At 37.4% G+C, this 20,471-nt stretch overlaps 1 protein-coding gene across 6 annotated transcripts in view; it reads left to right on the top strand.

Annotated features, from left to right (window-relative positions):
- The window catches only part of WAPL (WAPL cohesin release factor), a 126,639-nt gene extending 106,480 nt beyond the window's left edge, over window positions 1-20,159 (top strand). For 2 of the 6 annotated variants that reach the window (XM_008170259.4, XM_008170258.4), the window contains exons 10-19: window positions 5,417-5,528; window positions 6,749-6,846; window positions 7,272-7,348; window positions 8,458-8,633; window positions 8,955-9,070; window positions 11,545-11,706; window positions 14,240-14,447; window positions 16,002-16,090; window positions 17,207-17,302; window positions 17,710-20,159. In XM_008170259.4, the coding sequence (XP_008168481.2) occupies window positions 5,417-5,528; window positions 6,749-6,846; window positions 7,272-7,348; window positions 8,458-8,633; window positions 8,955-9,070; window positions 11,545-11,706; window positions 14,240-14,447; window positions 16,002-16,090; window positions 17,207-17,302; window positions 17,710-17,775 (1,200 nt within the window). In that variant the 3' untranslated portion in view covers window positions 17,776-20,159. Of the gene's footprint in view, window positions 1-5,416; window positions 5,529-6,748; window positions 6,847-7,271; window positions 7,349-8,457; window positions 8,634-8,954; window positions 9,071-11,544; window positions 11,707-14,239; window positions 14,448-16,001; window positions 16,191-17,206; window positions 17,303-17,709 lie in introns of all 6 variants that reach the window. The other 4 variants (XM_065551834.1, XM_065551833.1, XR_006175509.2 and 1 more) reach the window with 3 other exon arrangements.
- The last annotated feature ends 312 nt before the right edge of the window (window positions 20,160-20,471 follow it).

The following is a 20,471-nucleotide window of genomic DNA, read 5'->3' on the forward strand; positions in this document are numbered from 1 at the left end:
TTGGTGTGGATGGGTACAGCTTGCTCAGGAAGGATAGACAGGGGAAAAAGGGAGGTGGTGTTGCCTTATATATTAAAAATGTACACACTTGGACTAAGGTAGAGAGGGACATAGGAGACGGAAGTGTTGAGAGTCTCTGGGTTAGGCTAAAAGGGGTAAAAAACAAGGGAGATGTCATGCTAGGAGTCTACTACAGGCCACCTAACCAGGTGGAAGAGGTGGATGAGGCTTTTTTTAAGCAACTAACAAAATCATCCAAAGCCCAAGATTTGGTGGTGATGGGGGACTTCAACTATCCGGATATATGTTGGGAAAATAACACAGCGGGGCACAGACTATCCAACAAATTCCTGGACTGCATTGGAGAGAACTTTTTATTTCAGAAGGTTGAAAAAGCTACTGGGGGGAAGCTGTTCTAGACTTGATTTTAACAAATAGGGAGGAACTCGTTGAGAATTTGAAAGTAGAAGGCAGCCTGGGTGAAAGTGATCATGAAATCATAGAGTTTGCAATTCTAAGGAAGGGTAGAAGGGAGAACAGCAAAATAGAGACAATGGATTTCAGGAAGGCAGATTTTGGTAAGCTCAGAGAGCTGATAGGTAAGGTCCCATGGGAATCAAGACTGAGGGGAAAAACAACTGAGGAAATGGCGGAGATGCTTAATGACTTCTTTGTTTCGGTCTTCACCGAGAAGTCATAAGGAATGCCTAACATAGTGAATGCTAATGGGAAGGGGGTAGGTTTAGCAGATAAAATAAAAAAAGAAAAAGTTAAAAATCACTTAGAAAAGTTAGATGCCTGCAAGTCACCAGGGCCTGATGAAATGCATCCTAGAATACTCAAGGAGCTAATAGAGGAGGTATCTGAGCCTCTAGCTATTATCTTTGGAAAATCATGGGAGACGGGAGAGATTCCAGAAGACTGGAAAAGGGCAAATATAGTGCTCATCTATAAAAAGGGAAATAAAAACAACCCAGGAAACTACAGACCAGTTAGTTTAACTTCTGTGCCAGGGAAGATAATGGAGCAAGTAATTAAGGAAATCATCTGCAAACACTTGGAAGGTGGTAAGGTGATAGGGAACAGCCAGCATGGATTTGTGAAGAACAAATCATGTCAAACCAATCTGATAGCTTTCTTTGATAGGATAACGAGCCTTATGGATAAGGGTGAGGCTGTGGATGTGGTATACCTAGACTTTAGTAAGGCATTTGATACGGTCTCGCATGATATTCTTATCGATAAACTAGGCAAATACAATTTAGATGGGGCTACTATAAGGTGGGTGCATAACTGGCTGGATAACCGTACTCAGAGAGTTGTTATTAATGGTTCCCAATCCTGCTGGAAAGGCGTAACGAGTGGGGTACCGCAGGGTTCTGTTTTGGGACCGGCGCTGTTCAATATCTTCATCAACGACTTAGATATTGGCATAGAAAGTACGCTTATTAAGTTTGCGGATGATACCAAACTGGGAGGGATTGCAACTGCTTTGGAGGACAGGGTCATAATTCAAAATGATCTGGACAAATTGGAGAAATGGGCTGAGGTAAACAGGATGAAGTTTAACAAAGACAAATGCAAAGTGCTCCACTTAGGAAGAAAAAATCAGTTTCACACATACAGAATGGGAAGAGACTGTCTAGGAAGGAGTACGGCAGAAAGGGATCTAGGGGTTATAGTGGACCACAAGCTAAATATGAGTCAACAGTGTGATGCTGTTGCAAAAAAAGCAAACATGATTCTGGGATGTATTAACAGGTGTGTTGTGAGCAAGACACGAGAAGTCATTCTTCCGCTCTACTCTGCTCTGGTTAGGCCTCAGCTGGAGTATTGTGTCCAGTTCTGGGCACCGCATTTTAAAAAAGATGTGGAGAAATTGGAAAGGGTCCAGAGAAGAGCAACAAGAATGATTAAAGGTCTTGAGAACATGACCTATGAAGGAAGGCTGAAAGAATTGGGTTTGTTTAGTTTGGAAAAGAGAAGACTGAGAGAGGACATGATAGCAGTTTTCAGGTATTTAAAAGGGTGTCATAAGGAGGAGGGAGAAAACTTGTTCACCTTAGCCTCTAAGGATAGAACCAGAAGCAATGGGTTTAAACTGCAGCAAGGGAGGTCTAGGTTGGACATTAGGAAAAAGTTCCTAACTGTCAGGGTGGTTAAACACTGGAATAAATTGCCTAGGGAGGTTGTGAAATCTCCATCTCTTGAGATATTTAAGGGTAGGTTAGATAAATGTCTATCAGGGATGGTCTAGATGGTATTTGGTCCTGCCATGCGGGCAGGGGACTGGACTCGATGACCTCTCGAGGTCCCTTCCAGTCCTAGAATCTATGAATCTATGAAATGTGAACACACTGAGTAGGACCTTTACTAGCTGGACCACTGGTCTGATCTGGAACAGTACAACTGATACTGTGGTATGTTACCACTAGATGGTATGACTAATATAACCTGTATTTCAGTGTAACAAATGTTACTATAAGCTTTAGTTTTTTCTCAGTGTTACATTGTTTAATGCTTTTTAGCTTTTTGTTTTTGAATTTTACCACAGTTTTTTATCAGTCTGATACTTTTTTTAAATCAGTTTTCATCAAAAATCTGTGGATTGACGTTGTTAGAGGCATTATCTCTAGACATCATGTCTTTAGCTGTTAGCAGTAATCTCCAAGTTACATTACGTGTTCCATTTTACACCAGGTTAAAAGAAAACATGCCTTGCTTGAGGTGGTTTTTCCATGTATATGTTTCTTTTGGTAATTTTGTCATTCTTCCACTCAGTTTTCTCAAACTTTCAGTTATGGAACAAATTGTGAAATTGGCATTAGAAGACTGTATTCTATATCGGTGAAAGGAGTAGAATTGTTTTAAGGAAAATAATCTGACCATATGGCTGCTAGCTACAGCTAAGGGGTTTATGATGACATAATGCAATATGGTTGGCATTTCAGTTTTAGGTTGATTAGTATTTCATAGGCTTTTATAGCACCTGGTTGTGGACCTAAGAATTTTCTGGTCTTCAGATGTCCTGAGGCTGAATTGGAGGTCAATTTTATTAGTTTTAACTTGGCTGTTTAGTTCACAGCTAAACAAACAACCTTAAGATATTGATGCCAAATAAATTGCATTTCCAGGCAACATCCAATCCTGAAATGTCCACCTACAAAGTGGTGGCATTCTCAGAGTCCTATTCCATGTCTGTTCTGGCACCAAGAAGACTGACTTGGTTGACATAATTTTTACCAAATATAATGCAAATTCTGACTAGACTATTAATCTCCTGTTTTGCCTTCCCAAATCCTCATTGTAGATATAAGTGGTCTTTGAGTATTCATTGCACAGGCTCAGATATTTAGGAAGTTACCTAAATGTGTAGCCTTTGGGATCAGAGTAAAGGGAGTGTCATTTCCACTCAAGAATTATCAAAATGGATTAGATTTTGCACTGAATATGTGATGCCTTGTTTCAGGTGTCAGTACTTCAATTTAGTACTCATTCTTCTAGGGTGAAGGAAACCTTGTCTCTGGAACACTTCCATCATAGCAATCTGCAGGACTGCTATTTGAAGTTCTGTTCAGAATTTTATACAACATTACTCACTCCATTTGTTTGTGGACTTGGATTGCTTTGGAAGGGCAGTTCTATGTTCTTTGTTTAAATAGAACTCATTAATTCATCTCACAAAATATTGTGTTGCTAACTAAACTGTCACCATTGAGAGTATATGGAGGCTACATCAAGGATGAAAAGACATTTATTTGCCTGTAACCAGTTCTTTGGGAGGGAGATTCTGCATATTTACTCTAATCTTCTACCTTCCCCTCTTCCTTTAAGAGCGACACTTTAAGAATGTTGGCCTTCAGTGGATGTGTCTGAGGCCACATAGGGTATGTCTGCAGTGTTTTGGAGCTTGTGGGAGCCAAAGTCTCCCAGCTGGGTTGGACTAGCTGGGCTCACTCTAGTGCTCCAAAATGCTGTGCACAACAATACCCTATGTGGCCCCAGATCCTTCCATTGAAGGGTCCATAGCTGTATCCATCCATCAGTTCCATAGCTGCATAAACAGTGCTTCAAAGTTGTGGCTCAGGCATGAAGCCTAGAAGTGGGGTGGTCTTCAGTTACCTCTACTGAAAACCTTTCCTCTTTTATCTGCTCTTTTATTTGTTGTATTTATGTAGTGCACATGAAATTACTAGATTTGTTTATGGCCTAGGGTTTGATTTACCTGTATCCTTAGTGTATGATATAAATATCAGTATTTTGTTGTCCAGTTCTCTGTAGCTTTAAATTATCTGTGCAAGATAGGTTACATAACTTTTGTTTCTGTCCATGGTTGCTGCACTGGCATTAGCCTTACTAAGGCAATCATCAAAATAAAATCTAAAATGGTTCAGCTCATGGATGCACATGTTTTGGTAAGAACATGGCAGGGAGTAATTATTTGGTAAATGTAACTTTTTTTAATCTAAACATTTTATGGTAGGAATGAGGTATAGTGGTAACCCTCAAACTTTTCAATGTTCGCAGTATTTCTGGCGTGTCCTAAGTATTCTTTATTTTAAGTTTAGAAAATATTGTAAATACTGGAAGGTTTTTCCCCTAGTGAGTCGTTGTTGTCCTGCTAATTTACAAATAAATAAATAAACATTTTTTAATAGTGTAAAGTCAAAACATTTTCAGCAAGAGGAGACAGCTAACCTATCTGGAAGACAGAGAAGAAGTGTTTTCTGTGGCTTTCCTTATTTTCTGCTGCCTGGCTGATTTGGCCATTTCCTTCCTCAGTTTGGTGTTTGATAACAGGAAGTGCAAATGAAAGGAGACAGTTTGACTCTTTTAAAATACTGGCAAAATTGAGAAATATAAAAATGAAAGTGCAAAAGTATTTTTGCTCTTCCCTTGTCAGTATTCAATCAAGCTTCTTTTAAACACTTGCCAGTTTGGCTTGCTCCCTCTGGTGGCTGATCTACACAGAGAACTTTTGTTCAGTTAGGTAATGGGACGATAAACTTCCAGTGAGCTTTATGGAGTTCTTTGAGGTAAACACTGAAATGACTTTATTTTGATAGTAGCCATGACTCTTAAGTTCCCCAAAACATAGAAATATAGACTTTGAACTACAGGTTTTACTCTGCACATCTCTAGTCAATTGCTTCCAATAGACTTGTGGTGTGGATGCCATACGGGACAGGAGAGGCATCTGTAATGTTTGTCAAACTGTTGTTCACTCATGAAATGATTTCTGTAGCTAAACAGTAGTACAATTTCTTGTTAATTCATGGATTCAAAATGATTGCATATTTTAAAGGCCCTACAGTTATTTTTTTAAATATAAGGTATTTTTATATGCTGTGATGCTGTTGTCAATAGCTGTTGGTAATGGAATTACTTTACTAATTCTAGATTCTGACTTTTTCAGACTGGGCATTTGGCAATGGAGACACTACTGTCTCTCACCTCAAAACGAGCAGGGGACTGGTTTAAAGAAGAGCTGCGACTTCTAGGTGGTCTTGATCATATTGTAGATAAAGGTATGTTGAATATGTTTCGTTTCTGATGCATTGAAAAGTATAAATGAATTAGACATAGATTTATGAGGGGAAGATTTTCCCTTAATTTGTCAGCTTTTCTTAATTTCTATTATCGTAAGAGGAAAGAAAAAATGTGCATCTTCTACTTAAACTTTCAAAAAGTATTAAAATTCCACATCAGATTGTTGGGGAAAATTAATGCCTCATTAAAGTGTAGCAAGTTGCATTGAAAACAGATTGAATTCTAAATAGATAATGGGTGTGTGTTGTTATTTCAGCTGGATAATAGGATACCAGTTGGGCAACTTAGGAGTTTGGGTTTTGAGGAGTTGTCTTACTTATATACCATGTCTGGGTATTAGAATTCTGTTACTTCACAAAGCACCAGCGATACCCCATTCTAGAATACTGTCTCCTATTCCGGACACATTTTCTTTCCGAGACAGTCCAAAGAAAGCTAGCTCTTCAGGAAGACTTGAGTTTGAGCTCCTTTAAGATATTTGTAGGTGCACTTTGCTCAAAGTGTGGTGAAAATATGGGAAGGAAGGCCTGTGTTGAAACAAATATCAATGAGTTGGAGAAGGCTAGCTCTTGAAATTGAGTAAAATAAAGTAAAAAAGCAATGAGGTGGTGCTGAGAATTTTGAGATGCAAACTTGCTAACTCCTTATGTCTCTTTGGTTTCACTTCAAAAGGTTTGTATTGTACATTGTTAGATATCTCTGCTTCTTTAATAGTATAAAATGTGCTGAATAATCTACAGTTCTGTGCCATAGGAGTTTGCTGCAGAATCTCTTGTTGATCAATAGAAAAATAAACTTTTTTTTTTCTCCTCTTGACAAACCTATTTAAGTGTTTTCCATCTTTTAAATAGTAGTATTCACATCATTATGGTTTGGCAGCTGATGTTTTGTGTTACTTTGGCATACATAAAATGTCTGAGACCATAGTAAAAATATTTCTTTAAAAATAATTTCTTTAAAAAAAGTTTCTTTAAAAAATTACTGTGATAAATAGAACTTTTTAAAAATAGTATTTTTGAAATACTAATTCATTTTATGATCATCACACTCCTGTTAATAAAGCAACTTTGTAAAAGTGTGACAAATAGGGTTGATGAGGTATTGGGAGAATTGTTATTACTGTATGCATTGCTCTTTGTACTTTTACAAGTACAGGTTTCAGAAAGACCTCTTTAATGCTGCTCTCTTTATTACTTAGTCAAAGAATGTGTGGATCACTTAAGCAGTGACGAAAATGAAGAGAAATTGGTTGCTTCATTATGGGGAGCAGAAAGATGTTTACGGGTCTTAGAAAGTGTAAGTATGAGCAGATATACTGTCTTCCTGATGGGATAATTGATTAATTTTTTTCTGCTGCATTATTGCATAGATTTCCCCTGTTTATGATACCAGAGATGGTTTGTGTTAGACTTGGTCTGCAAAATGAGATGGTGGGGTTCTGTATGACCTAACCGAGATGGGCATTCTGTGGTGTTCTGTAGGGCCAGGTACAAGATAAAATCATAGGAAAATACTGTCACAAAAACGGTAAAAATGCACATGGAGAATGAGGTTTTCAAGTGGCAAGTTCAGTCTTGCCTTCTGACTGATTTTTGTAAATATTGATGAAGAAATATAATAGTGAGTAAAGAAGAGAAATATTGTGTGTTCACTGTTCCTTCCCTCTTCCAACAAAAGGTTAATCCTAATACTGTTTTTTTTTTTTTTTTTTTCCTTTTTAGGTAACCGTGCATAACCCAGAGAATCAAAGCTACTTGATAGCATATAAAGACTCTCAGCTCATAGTCTCATCAGCTAAGTAAGTTCTCATAAAATGATATTTCAGGCTTTCTTGTACGTGGTATGACAAAAATAAAAACGGGCCATGGCTACAATGTATACTTATTCCCCTAGAATTTCCGAATATTGCTACAACCTGTGGAACTGAAATGGTGGTAGCTAAGTGAATATAGTCAAAATACTATCACTTGCCTGGAGCGCTCTCTCTACACTAGTGCTCGCATGGTGGGAAATTGAATGTTAAAATAGTTTAGAATAAAACTCTTATGTTGCTACTATTTCTCTTAATAAGAAAAGTAGTAAATATGTGCCAAATTCCTTTCTGTGCCAAGACTTTTTCTGGGAATATGAGGTGTGGACCATTAGGAAGCTTGTGCTGGTTACCTGATTTGCAAGCTGCCTGGGTTCTGATACAAGTGAGAGAAGCTGGCTATGTTCCAAAGGGGACAATATACCAGCTTAGAATTGGCATAGTGGAATTCTGTTCTTCTCTACACTTTGCCATCTGTGGAATATGGAGGAATTCTCAACTGGCCAGTTGCTACTAGATTGTATCCCTTTCATGACACTCGGAGGGTGCAAAGGAGATAAAACTGGGCTGAGAATCTGACCCTAACTAGCCAATGGAAGCATACTTTGGTATTAGTATCTCAAGCATGGTTGGCAGGTAAATCAGATAGATATCTTGAGTGAGTGCTTTAAAAAAAAAAAATCTGCTATGTAGTGTTATATTTAGACCTTTGTGTGTTTGTGATCAGTTCCTGGTTCTCAACTGCATTTTCCCAATTATCTGTAACTCTGCTGAAATTCATTAAATTATATGTTATGCTACATAAACTTGATCTAAAGTAAAGAATCAAGCTCATAGTCTAGGGTTGTCATTAAGTGTATTTTATCTTGGTGGAAAGTCAGTTGGCATTTACTTCATTATTGTGAAATGGAGGTAATTAACTCTGGCAAGTACAGAATAAAAAATCAATTTTAGAGTACATTTAGATAATATAGAACACATTTTGCATAGACATCACATTTATATAATTTTCTTCATCATGCACATATAATGAAAGATAAAATGCCCTAGTACTGTTAGTTACTTAATTATGTCTTATCTGCATTTTCCATCTTCAGAGCATTGCAGCATTGTGAGGAATTGATTCAGCGATATAACCGTGCTGAAGACAGCATCTGTTTACCATACAGCAAGCCTTTGCCTCACCAGAATGTAACTAACCATGTGGGTAAAGCAGTGGAAGATTGCATGAGGGCCATCATTGGTGTCTTGCTTAACTTAACAAATGATAATGGTAAGTGATCTTTCCAGAGCTTGCACTTGTATATCAAACAGTATAAGGTAGGCCATTCCTACCAACCGTGTTTAGCCTCCTAAGTTCTATAGTAATTTGCTCGTGTATGTTGGATCTTAGCAATACAGTGACCAGTAATTGTCACCAGAAATTGGATGGGGACTGGGAAATAGATTGTTTCTAAGAGAAATGTCTTGGACAAAGGATGCTAATTGGTTTTTAGAAAAGATTTGTTTTATTAATGTTTGCATGATATTAAAAAAATTGTTTACAAATTTAGAAGCTTGACCACATTCTTTTTTTTTTTTTTTTTTTTTACAGAGTGGGGCAGCACAAAAACGGGTGAACAAGATGGTTTGATAGGCACAGCTATGAATTGTGTGCTTCAGGTTCCAAAGTTCCTACCTCAAGAACAGAGATTTGATATTCGGGTGTTGGTAAGATAGCATTCTTTAAACTAAGAGTAGTAAAAAGACCCTTTGTTTCATTAATATAAAGAATGAGTTTGCCTTAGTCTTATGTGTATTGAACTGCTTCAGTTTTTCATGATGACAGCCATATTCTAAAGTTTTTACTGAGCTTTTTCTCAAGAAGATGTCACATTGAAGTCAATGGAAGCATTACCTGTGTATGGTCTGAGAAAACACTGTTTAATGACAGGTTTCAGAGTAGCAGCCGTGTTAGTCTGTATCCGCAAAAAGAACAGGAGTACTTGTGGCACCTTAGAGACTAACAAATTTATTTGAGCATAAGCTTTCGGATGCGTAGAAAGGAACACACAGAAAAGATATTTATACATACAGAGAACATGAAAAGGTGGGAGTAGCCATACCAACTGTAAGAGGCCAATCAATTGAGATGAGCTATCATCAGCAGGAGAGAGGGGAAAAAAACCTTTGAAGTGATAATCGAGATGACCCATAGAAGGTGTGAGGATATTTTAACATGAGGAAATAGATTCAATTAGTGTAATGACCCAACCATTCTTAAAGCATTCTTAAAACTACAATACCCACCTGCTGAAGTGAAAAATCAGATTGACAAAGCCAGAAGAGTACCCAGAAGTCACCTACTACAGGACACGTCCAACAAAGAAAATAACAGACCGCCACTAGCCGTCACTTTCGGCCCCCAACTAAAACCTCTCCAGCGCATCATCAAAGATCTACAACCTATCCTGAAAGATGATCCCTCACTCTCACAGATCTTGGGAGACAGACCAGTCCTCGCTTACAGACAGCCTCCCCAACCTGAAGCAAATACTCACCAGCAACCGCACACCATGCAACATAAACACTAACCCAGGAACCTATCCTTGCAACAAAGCCCGATGCCAACTCCATCCACATAGCTATTCAAGTGACACCATCATAGGACCTAATCACATCAGCCACGCCATCAGGGGCTCATTCACCTGCACATCTACCAACGTGATATATGCCATCATGTGCCAGCAATGCCCCTCTGCCATATACATTGGCCAAACCAGATAGTCTATACGCAAAAGAATAAATGGACACACATCTGACATCAGGAATCATAACATTCAAAAACCAGTGGGAGAACACTTCAACCTCTCTAACCACTCAATGACAGACTTGAAGGTGACAATTTTGCAACAAAAAAACTTTAAAAACAGACTCCAAAGAGAGACTGCTGAACTTGAATTAATATGCAAATTAGATATTGAACAGAGACTGGGAATGGTTGGGTCATTACACTAATTGAATCTATTTCCTCATGTTAAAGTATCCTCACACCTTCTATGGGCCATCTCGATTATCACTTCAAAGGGCTTTTATTTTCTCTCTCCTGCTGATGATAGCTCATCTCAGTTGATTGGCCTCTTACAGTTGGTATGGCTACTCCCACCTTTCCATGTTCTCTGTATGTATAAATATCTTCTTTCTGTGTGTTCCATTCTATGCATCCGATGAAGTGGGTTTTAGCCCACAAAAGCTTATGCTCAAATAAATCTGTTAGTTTTTAAGGTACCACAAGTACTCCTGTTCTTTTCACTGTTTAATGACTTAAGGATTTGGTGCCTAAACATTACCCAAATCATGAAAAATAAGAATTTCAGGAGTAACCAACGCTGCATTTGAAGGAATAAATTTGGCACTGTAAAAGGATTTTTAAGGTGCCCATTGTGACTACATGTAACAAAGCTTTTAAAAATTAAGTCAAACTCTGTTTAAAAAAAAAAAAATTCTGGGCATTCTATGTGCGCACAGACAGATGTTTGACAGTACAAAGTGAGAGTTTAGAATGAAATGGGAGCCCTGCAGTACAAAATCTTTGTTGAAGAAGTAATCCATATATATTTAATGTGGTAAAAATCCACTGTTAATTGGGTGAACAAGAGACATCATCCTAGACTCACTTTAGAAGAAAATAGCTGTCTCATTTCAGTGTCCATTCTAGTTTAGAAGTACAGTATATGTAATAAGTTTGGGACAGGGTTTGTTTGAATCTACTTTGCTTCTCTTTTGACAGTACTGAAGTAAATCTATGTGGCATAGATTGCAAAAGATAAAATGAATCGGCCAAGTTTTTCAAAAAAGTGAACCAAAAGTTAGGCTCCTAAATCTCTATTATAAATAAGGGGCCAGAGCTTCAAAAGTGTTGAGAGATGTTTTGTACTCCGCATTCTTGGAAAATCTGGCCATTTATTCGGGTGCCTAAAGATGGGGATGTTGGAACTTAACTTCTGATTCTATTTTTTTTTTAAATTCGGCCATATTCTGTACATCAGACCATTTGATAAAGGAGTGCCCATACCTTGGTGAGCACCACACAGATACAGTATAAAAATGGTATTTATCAGATGTACTGATGAATAAGATTCTTTTTGTTTTGGATTCTTTTTTTCTTCATTGTATATAATCTTCTTTGACTTTGATTCTTCCAGGGCTTGGGTCTGCTGATCAATCTGGTAGAGTATAGTGCTCGGAATAGACACTGTCTTGTCAATATGGAAACATCATGTTCTTTTGATTCATTCTGTTCAGGAGAGGGGGATGATAGCATAAAGATAACTGGTCAGATTGATGCTGTTCATGCTTTAGTACAGGTAAGTAGCCACTTTAGTCGCAAAACAGTTCTCCGTGTAATATTAAAGTTACTTGCTTATGGCGGAAATGTGTGTTAACAAGTGGCAGTGTCATGTCAAAGGTTTTTAATTCCTGTGAACCTTACAAAATGCAGAACCTATTGTGTTTTCCCCCCATAGCTTTCACTTAGTTATCCAGTTACAATTCAGTTTTTTCAGTGCCCAGTGCAGAAGCGGTTTTCCATTTAAAGGATAGTAGTACCATTATTTCTGACACCTGAAGGCTGCTTTGATTCACACTAAAGCTTTTTTTGCGTCCAATTTATTTCTAGTTTTCTTTAAACCCGCTGTAGTTCTAGTACAAATATCTTGAGCTACATTTGTCTTGCATACCTCCTTCCATGAATGGCTTTTCAAAATTACATCTTTATTGAATTTTAAGAAATTTACTTTGACATAACATGTTGTTTATCAATATATACCAGGCATCACAACAGCTTCAGGATATCAGTTTCAATGCATCAGGATGTGCAGATTACTCCATTGATTATCACATTGACTAAATCATAAAAACAAAAAAAAAGACATGAATTATTCCATTTTGAAACAGGCTCACACTCTATATTGGCTTATCAGGCACAAACTGGAGTTGAAGTAGCTAAATGGATTTTAATTCACACCTTTAATTATTTCAGTGCTAGTCTGTGTGTGGATACTCTTATTTTGGATTGAGTGAGTGATTGTAATTAAACTGAAACAGGACAATCTGAAAGAAATGTCCGTATGCAGACTTCCTCTGAAATTACTAAAGGTGTGAATTAAAACCCATTTATCAACTTCAGCTCCAGTTTGTGATAGATAAGTGTACAGGTACCTAAGGAAAGTGAAGTGTATATGTTGCGATAATTTGAGGTCACTTTCAGATTTTTGCTGTTTCTTGCAGGTTGATATTTTTTCCCGGTTGTGAAACTGAAGTCACAATTTTGTTTTATTCAGAAACCTGTAGTGTGTCATGTGTGGGTATACTACAGATACAACTAGGGTGACCAGATGTCCTGATTTTATAGGGACAGTCCCGATTTTTGGGTCTTTTTCTTATATAGGTACCTATTACCCTCCACCCCCTGTCCCGATTTTTCATATTTGCGGTCTGGTCACCCTAGATACAACAGACATCAGTTATCAAAGTACTACACAGAGTAATAGACAAGAACAATGCCTAAATATACACCTCTTTGCAAAGGGCTGCTCAAAAAGGTGTTCTAGAAGTTAACAAACTCAGAATTGAAGTACAAAGAGGGAGCTTACCACTTATCCATCAGCACCAGTACAGAACTTTTTAATTGATCTTTGTTGCTCTACTCATGCATGGAGTGGATCATTTTGGAGAGCTGGAGAAACTTAGGAGAGGGACAAAAAATTAGCATAAAAATAAACTAAAACAGGAATTGGGTGGGAACAAAAAATAGAGATTACAGGAAAAAGACTATGAATTTGTAGGGTGTAAAAGGAAGGGTGGAGGAGAACAGGAAAATAAGTTAAATGCAGATATTCCTATAAGAGTAATATCATCCTGAACATTTTACAAATGAAAAGTGCAGTTTGGGTATTCCGGTATCTCAAAGAAAAATTTGTATTTGTTATTCAGGAAAATGTTTCTAACTCAAATCATGATATTAACTTGTATTTTTATCCTTCAAAGCGGTGAATCGGGTTGCCTTTGATCTTTACCAGGGGGCATTCCACCCTTATTTGTCATGAAATCTGTATAATCCTTTTAAAAAGAGGATAATGATCATAGAATTGTGGGACTTGATGGGACTTCGATAGGTCATTTAGTGCAGGCCCCTGCACTGAAGCAGGACTAAGTATTCTCTAGACCACCCTTGATGTCTTTGTCTAACCTGTTCTTAAAAACCTCCAGTGATCTTGTTCCAGTACTTAACTACTCTTGAAGTTAGGAAGTTTTTCCTAATGTCAAACTTAAATCTCTCTTGCTGCAATTTAAGCCCATTGCTTCTTGTCCTGTTCTCAGTAGCTAAGAACAGTTGTTATCCTTTTCTTTGTAACAACATTGTATGCACTTCAAGACTTTATCAGTGCTAAGTGGAGTGGGAGAATTACTTCTCTCCTGTCTTGCTTACAACACTCCTACTAACATCCCAGAATAATGTTTGCTTTTTTGCAACAGTATTGGATTGTTGAGCCATATTTAGTTTGAACCAGTATCCCACCCAGATCCTTTTCTGCAGTACTTCTTGCTAGGCAGTCATTTCCCATTTTGTATTTGTGCAATTGAATATTCCTTCCTAAGTGTAGTACTTTTGCCTTTGTCCTTATTGAATTTCATCCTGTTTAATTTAGACCACTTCTCCATCTGTCAAGATAGTTTTGAATAATAATCCCTTCCTCCAATGCCATTAGTAAGACTAATATTGAAGAATAAAACTATGGGAAGGTGTGTACATGGGAAGGGGAAATTACATTTCAGAATATTAGTGTATTGTTTAGGGTTTGGCCTATAACTGAATGTCTCCTCAAATTTTCCTGCCAGCTATTCCTTGAGCGTGAACGAGCAGCACAGCTGGCAGAGAGCCAGACAGATGAGTTGATCAAAGAAGCTCCTACTGCACAGCATGATAAGAGTGGAGAATGGCAAGAGACGAGTGGAGAGATTCAGTGGGTCTCCACAGAAAAGGCAGATAATACTGAAGAGAAAGATAAGAAGGAAGAGGATGATGAAGAACTTGACCTTAATAAAGGTATATCAGTTGGCTTTGGTCAGCTGAAGGGAGGGGAGGAACTGTGTGATTGCAATATAGCTGCCTCTGTAGTGAAGATTGCATAAGAGTTTCCATTTTACTCTCCACTTTCCAGTGATGTATAATCCCTTGGGCTGAAGTGTCCTCAGCTTGGTGTCTATCCACATGTGAAATTTCTGAAAAGTTTTGAACAAAGCATTTCAGTTGCTGTGGAGTATGAGGAGTGAAGGAAACAATTAATACCCTTTTCACTTTGTTGGATCCTGTCCTCAATTCAGATTATTTCCTAAAGCCTTTGTTTCACTTACACATTAATACAGTAATGTTTCGTACATAATGTTCTGATGGCCATGTGCACACTTGCCTGAGCTTATTGTTAAACTTGAAATTGGTTTGTCTTTCTCTTTTCCCTTTATTTAATAGTCTCTCTCTTCCTTCTCATTTCCCCTATTCTCTCTCCTTTTTGGTTTTCTCACTTCGTTTAGTTTTTCTGCTAATCTCTTTGCCTCTTCCTTAGGTCCCATGTTTATTTCTCTTCCACTGTATTGCATCTCCACATTTCCCTTTTCCTTGATTCCTTTCTATTCCCACAATATTTCTGTATGTCCCTCAGAATCTTGCCTCATCCCTACTCACTTTTTTCCCTGGGTGTCACACCAGACAGTCTTTATCTCTCCCCACCCTCCCAGTCCCCATCCACTTACAAATTTTAGCTGCATCTGCATATGGAAATGTTTCAAGGCTTCGTGCCCTCCATCCTTGGGGAATTTCTCCCAGGAGCTCTGGTATCTCCAGGGCCAGGTGGCCATGTACCTGCTCCATCTCTGGAGAATGAAGATCTTCAGATGCACCATCTCCTTTCATTTGCCTGCCCCCCTCCAGCTCATTCCTTCCCCTCCAAACAGATTTCCTGTCTCACTTTTCAGCTCCACTCTCTGCCTGTCTTCCCTGTCTCACCACCTACACCTCTCTGTCCTCTTCCTCCTTTCTGCCCATTTATAGTTTGTCTTCTAGTGCTTGGTCCAAGGTGTGCCCAAAAGTCTTCTCGGTCACTAGCTGGAATATACTATATTAGTAGTAATAAAGAAAATACATGAAGGATAACTGACATTTAGATGAGGTTGGAGGGAGGATGGTATATCCTTCCAGGTTCACATGTATTTCAGTGGTGGTGGTGGTGGTAGTGTTTTGTATTGTGTGTGCACCTTACTGGTAGTAGTATTAAGTTTATAATAAAGCTATTTAGAGAGCATAGTGAATAACCCCGATGTTTGGGCCAATATTCCCTCTTGGTAATTAGTTCCAATATCCCAGGCCATGTGAGATTGCTCAGTATGTAATGGCTCCCATGTTTAAGTATACGTTATATTTTGCATATAACTTAGTTTTGTAAAGTCCTTTGAGATACCTTAGCTGTGGAAGGAATTTACTTTCGTTCTACAATAATGTAATTCTTTGAAGTGACACTGAACAATTTAGATATATTTCTAATAAGAAAAGAAACTACTTTGTAAATTGTATGTACTGTGTAAGCAATTTCTCTTACTTTTGCAGCCCTTCAACATGCTGGGAAGCACATGGAAGACTGCATCGTGGCCTCGTACACAGCACTGCTTCTGGGCTGTCTCTGCCAGGAGAGTCCAGTAAGGAAATGAGTCAATGACTCATTCTAAATTGGTTGTAAATGTTCATTGAAGTAGCCACTTGCAGTCATGAAGTGTTTTTGCTGAGTTAGGTTTTTGTGTAAGTTTACTCTGTTGGGAGGGTCATGCTGGCGCATATATAGCTCAGCGCAAGGTTTGCAGTAATATTCCATTCTAAACTGGTCTTCACTTACTATATATTTTTAGTGCAATAATAATTGATAATATTGCAGGCTGGTTTTTCTTGTGTTTAGTCTCAGCCCATTGCTGAATTTATTCTGGAAAAGAAAATTGGCGAAAATGTTTTATAATTATAAACTCACTGTGTTTCAGTAGTTTCTATATTAGCTAAATGTTAGTTTTTCATATTGTTCCATCATAGTCCAAGGAATTTCATTTTTGCCAGTGATTTTTAGAATGCCAAATTTGTACATGCCCGCATTCTTTGAAGATGATTGTTTCCCAGTCTTATAGAAGTATTCTTCAGAGCTAAAATTTAAAATTTAGGAATTCAGAGTTCTAAATATAAATAAAAATTTAGTACTGCATAAGCTCAGTTGTGTTCAGAAAGAAAAGAAATAGGTGATTTTTTGACTAGGTGTCAGACTTGTCAAGATATACAGTGAGTTTAGATATGGTCTGAAGAGCACTGTTCTGCAGCTTCTTGCTGATTTATTATATAATTATCAGTTCTGAAACAGTGACAAGTGCAAGGTCAGTATTTCTCAGCCCTTAAGGAATAGAAATATTATTCCACTGGAAAGGACAGTTCTCACCCTGTCAGTAGGATACTTTTGTCTATCTCTTTAGCCTTCAAGAATCCTGGGCAGTCTGACTTGACTTAAAATGTTACATATAAAAACCTGTAGCAGCTTCTGTGGCTAGAGGGCTTAGTCGTGAGAAGTCATCCTTGGGACTCCTTTGCCAATGGGAATTGTGGGGAAATCTTATGCGTAGTGAGAGACTTCAAGTGTAGAAACTACAGCAATAAGCAGCTCAGAAAAATGTTGGTGGGCAGGGAGGAAATACTGTTACACCACACATACAGACCTCTAATGTTAATTGCAATGCTCAAAAAATGTTTTGTAACTTAAAAGAGATGTTTGACTTCCTCAGATCAATGTGACAACTGTGAGGGAATACTTACCTGAAGGGGATTTCTCAATAATGACTGAAATGCTCAAAAAATTTCTCAGTTTCATGAATCTTACTGTAAGTATTACATATTTTTAAGATTGCCAGATGTTACTTTTTGACCTTTAAACTGCTCTTTCATTTCCTATCTCATACACTTGTGATATTAATATTGATGAAAGCTTTCCAGCACTTCTGCTAGTCAGCTCTGTTGTGCGGGGGGGCGGGGGGGGGTTGATATCTTCATTTTTAATACAGAATGTCCATTTGCCAACCCTTTATTTTGCTAGTAAATGGAAAGGAAACCACTTCCTTATTCCCCTTTGAATATGACCAGTCAATGGAAAATATTTCAGAACCACAGCCTAAAGTACATTTTGTCTTACTAAAATGTGCGTTCTAAATTGAGCAGAGCTTTTTGAGATTTTTATAATGTGTCATAAATGCTTTTTTTTGTTGTTCTGTTTTCTATTGCTTGTTTTCAGTGTGCTGTTGGAACAACAGGCCAGAAATCTATCTCTAGGGTGATTGAATACTTGGAACACTGCTAGATACTTAACTTCCGCTGCAGGCACTCTAATGTTGGAGCTACCCTTAGACAAAGGAAGGAATCATGAAAGAAGTCCTTGAAGATACACCAAGACCATTCATCTGTGTCATTCGTGTTCAGATTTTTAAGGCTACCTGGTCTCGTAACCATGCATTCAGCATTTTCTAAAAGACAGTTACTACATCAATCTGCAACTATCAAAAATGAGGGGAAAAGGTTCTGAAGAAAATAAATATAGAATCAATGCAGTGCAGTATTTAAATATTTTTGGCAGGGTTTACCCTCCCTTTTTTTTTTTCCTGCTTCGTTCATGACAAGTTTAAAGGGGAAAAACTTGCTGCTGATAGTGCAACTGCTGTTTACTGTTGAGCCACTGTTTCATGCCAGCCAGGTGCAAGGCAGCTTAGCTACTGAGGTATCAAACAAATGTTCTAATAAAGAAGTTCTGGACAGCAGTATCGCTCCTATTTGAGTTTAATTTGCTCTTGCTTTTTTGTTACGCGATTATTCCAAAATCATAAAATATAAATTTTTAAATACTTTGGTGATTTTAACTACTGTCTATATTTAAAATTGTTGGAATCCAAAGAGGCAAGGATTGGATTGTTTATATTTTTGTACTGTTTTGATTGAAATTAGGTGGTTGAACTACTTCTCAGTTCTAAAACTGTCATGGCCCATATACTGTAAGCTGATAGACCATAACGCTTCATAGTTCTAAAAGGCATACAAAAACATAAACACATCAAGCAGTTTAAGGGTATATTATCAAAAAATGCAGTAACTGTAAAGAGTTGTGCCCTGTTAAAGGACATAGTGAAATAATGTTCAATCCCAGGGTAGTTTACACTTCATACTAAGCAAAAACTTTGAAATGCTGTTTTGATTTGTTACAAGGGAGCATTTAAGATATATTTTATAATACTCAATACAAAGAAATTGGATGTTTTAGGGGCGATTCAGTAAAGAAGCTAAAACACCAATGGGGATTAATGTTTCCAGCTGACATAATCTTTCTATTTCATTCTTCTGTAGTATGGCAAAGTCTAATGCATACAACACAAAGCCTTAAAATGCTGATATAGTTAAGATTTTGTTCAGGTTGAGGTCTAGTTCACAAAGCATTGTGTTTAGAGACTTTAGTGGAACAAAAAATCCCAGAAAATACATTTAGATGTTTTTTTTTAATATAGGTGTTTTTTCTTGCACTCGTTATTCAGACCAACAAAATTGGTAATTATTTTTATTATGCTGGTCTTGAATATTTGCAGACTCTTAAGAGTTCTGCGTCATCAACATTTTTAAAATACCTGTATAGGTAATTACATCATGTTACTCCACTGAATTTGTAAAACTTGAAGCCATAAAAATATTAGCTCTATGTATAATGAGGGGGAATAACAGGAAATCTAACATGCTTTTAGATCTTGTGTTATTTTCATGTATAAAGTTACAAACTCGTGCTTTTGTATCAGTGCCAGCTGTAAAAATTTTTTACTTACAGTGGCTGCCTTCTATGTCTTCCTATTTTTGATAATGCAGATTGTTGGGAATTCTGTAAGGAAGTAACTGATTAGAGGCAAAAATCCTATGTTGGTCATAATTTTTTGCATTTTCTCTCATCACCTTCTAAAAATTTAGTATACCAGTGTAACTTAGAAGGGATTTTGAAGTTGTGTTTTCCCTTTGGGTAAAAAAATCTCAGTATAGAAAGAGAAACTTAGTAAAATTAAATATGTAAATTATTTCTGGCAGGATGAATTTGTTGGATATGTTTTGCCCGTTTAGTCTTATGATTTTAAATTAATGGCTTTTCATTAGTAGTTAGAATTCAAAAAGATTAAACAGTTAAGTTTCTGTGGACAGATGGCAAGAGATAATAAAATATAGATGTAATGCAAAAAAAAAAAAGCAGGGGGAACTATGTTTCTCTGTTACACTGGTAATTGTTAGAATTGGAATTGATTTATCTCAGTGTTTAACAGTTTTTTTTAGATAACTAATTGTCAAGCACTGACGAACACAGATTATTTTTTTTTGAGGGTGGGGGGAGAAATCACCCTGTGAACTGCAGTGCATTTTTTGTGTGTTAAACCCTCAAATAACTCTGCATTAAAGGGTACTTGAGGCCAACTTGCAAATTAAAATTTTAAAGTAACTTTTTTCCATTGTAAATATTTGTGTAAATACTCTCAATTGGAAATTAGAACGGTAGAGTACTTTTCTGAATCCAATCCTATTTTTATTTTATACAGTATTTCTCAGCTGTGATCTTTGGAGCAAAAGCCAACGGCAGGAAAAAATAGTTTGTACCAGTTTCATGAAGTATGTCTTTGGGTTTTTGTAAATAATTTTAACTCAAATAAAATTGCTACTTTCAATACACATGTTGTCTTTTAACATGTAATGAAGCATATTTTCTCCATGAGAAACTGCAAAAGAAAAAGGGCAGTATCAGGTGAACAGTCAAAAAAGGAAGTTGATGGTGAGGCCTAATGTTAGTGCTCCATTCTGCATTGGCATGTGAGATACCAGCATTCAATTGAAGGTCCTAGCCAATCATTACCTAAACCAACAGGGATTGAAGTGTTGTGGAGATATCATGCTTGGCATCTTGACAGGCGTTAGGGAGTTCCCCAGCCAACTCAGCAGCAACTCTTCAGCTGACTGGGGAGTAGGACAGCTGAGGGAGTTGTA

Source organism: Chrysemys picta, chromosome 7, assembly GCF_011386835.1.
Source record: "Chrysemys picta bellii isolate R12L10 chromosome 7, ASM1138683v2, whole genome shotgun sequence".
In the NCBI taxonomy this organism is placed as follows: Eukaryota; Metazoa; Chordata; order Testudines; family Emydidae; genus Chrysemys; species Chrysemys picta.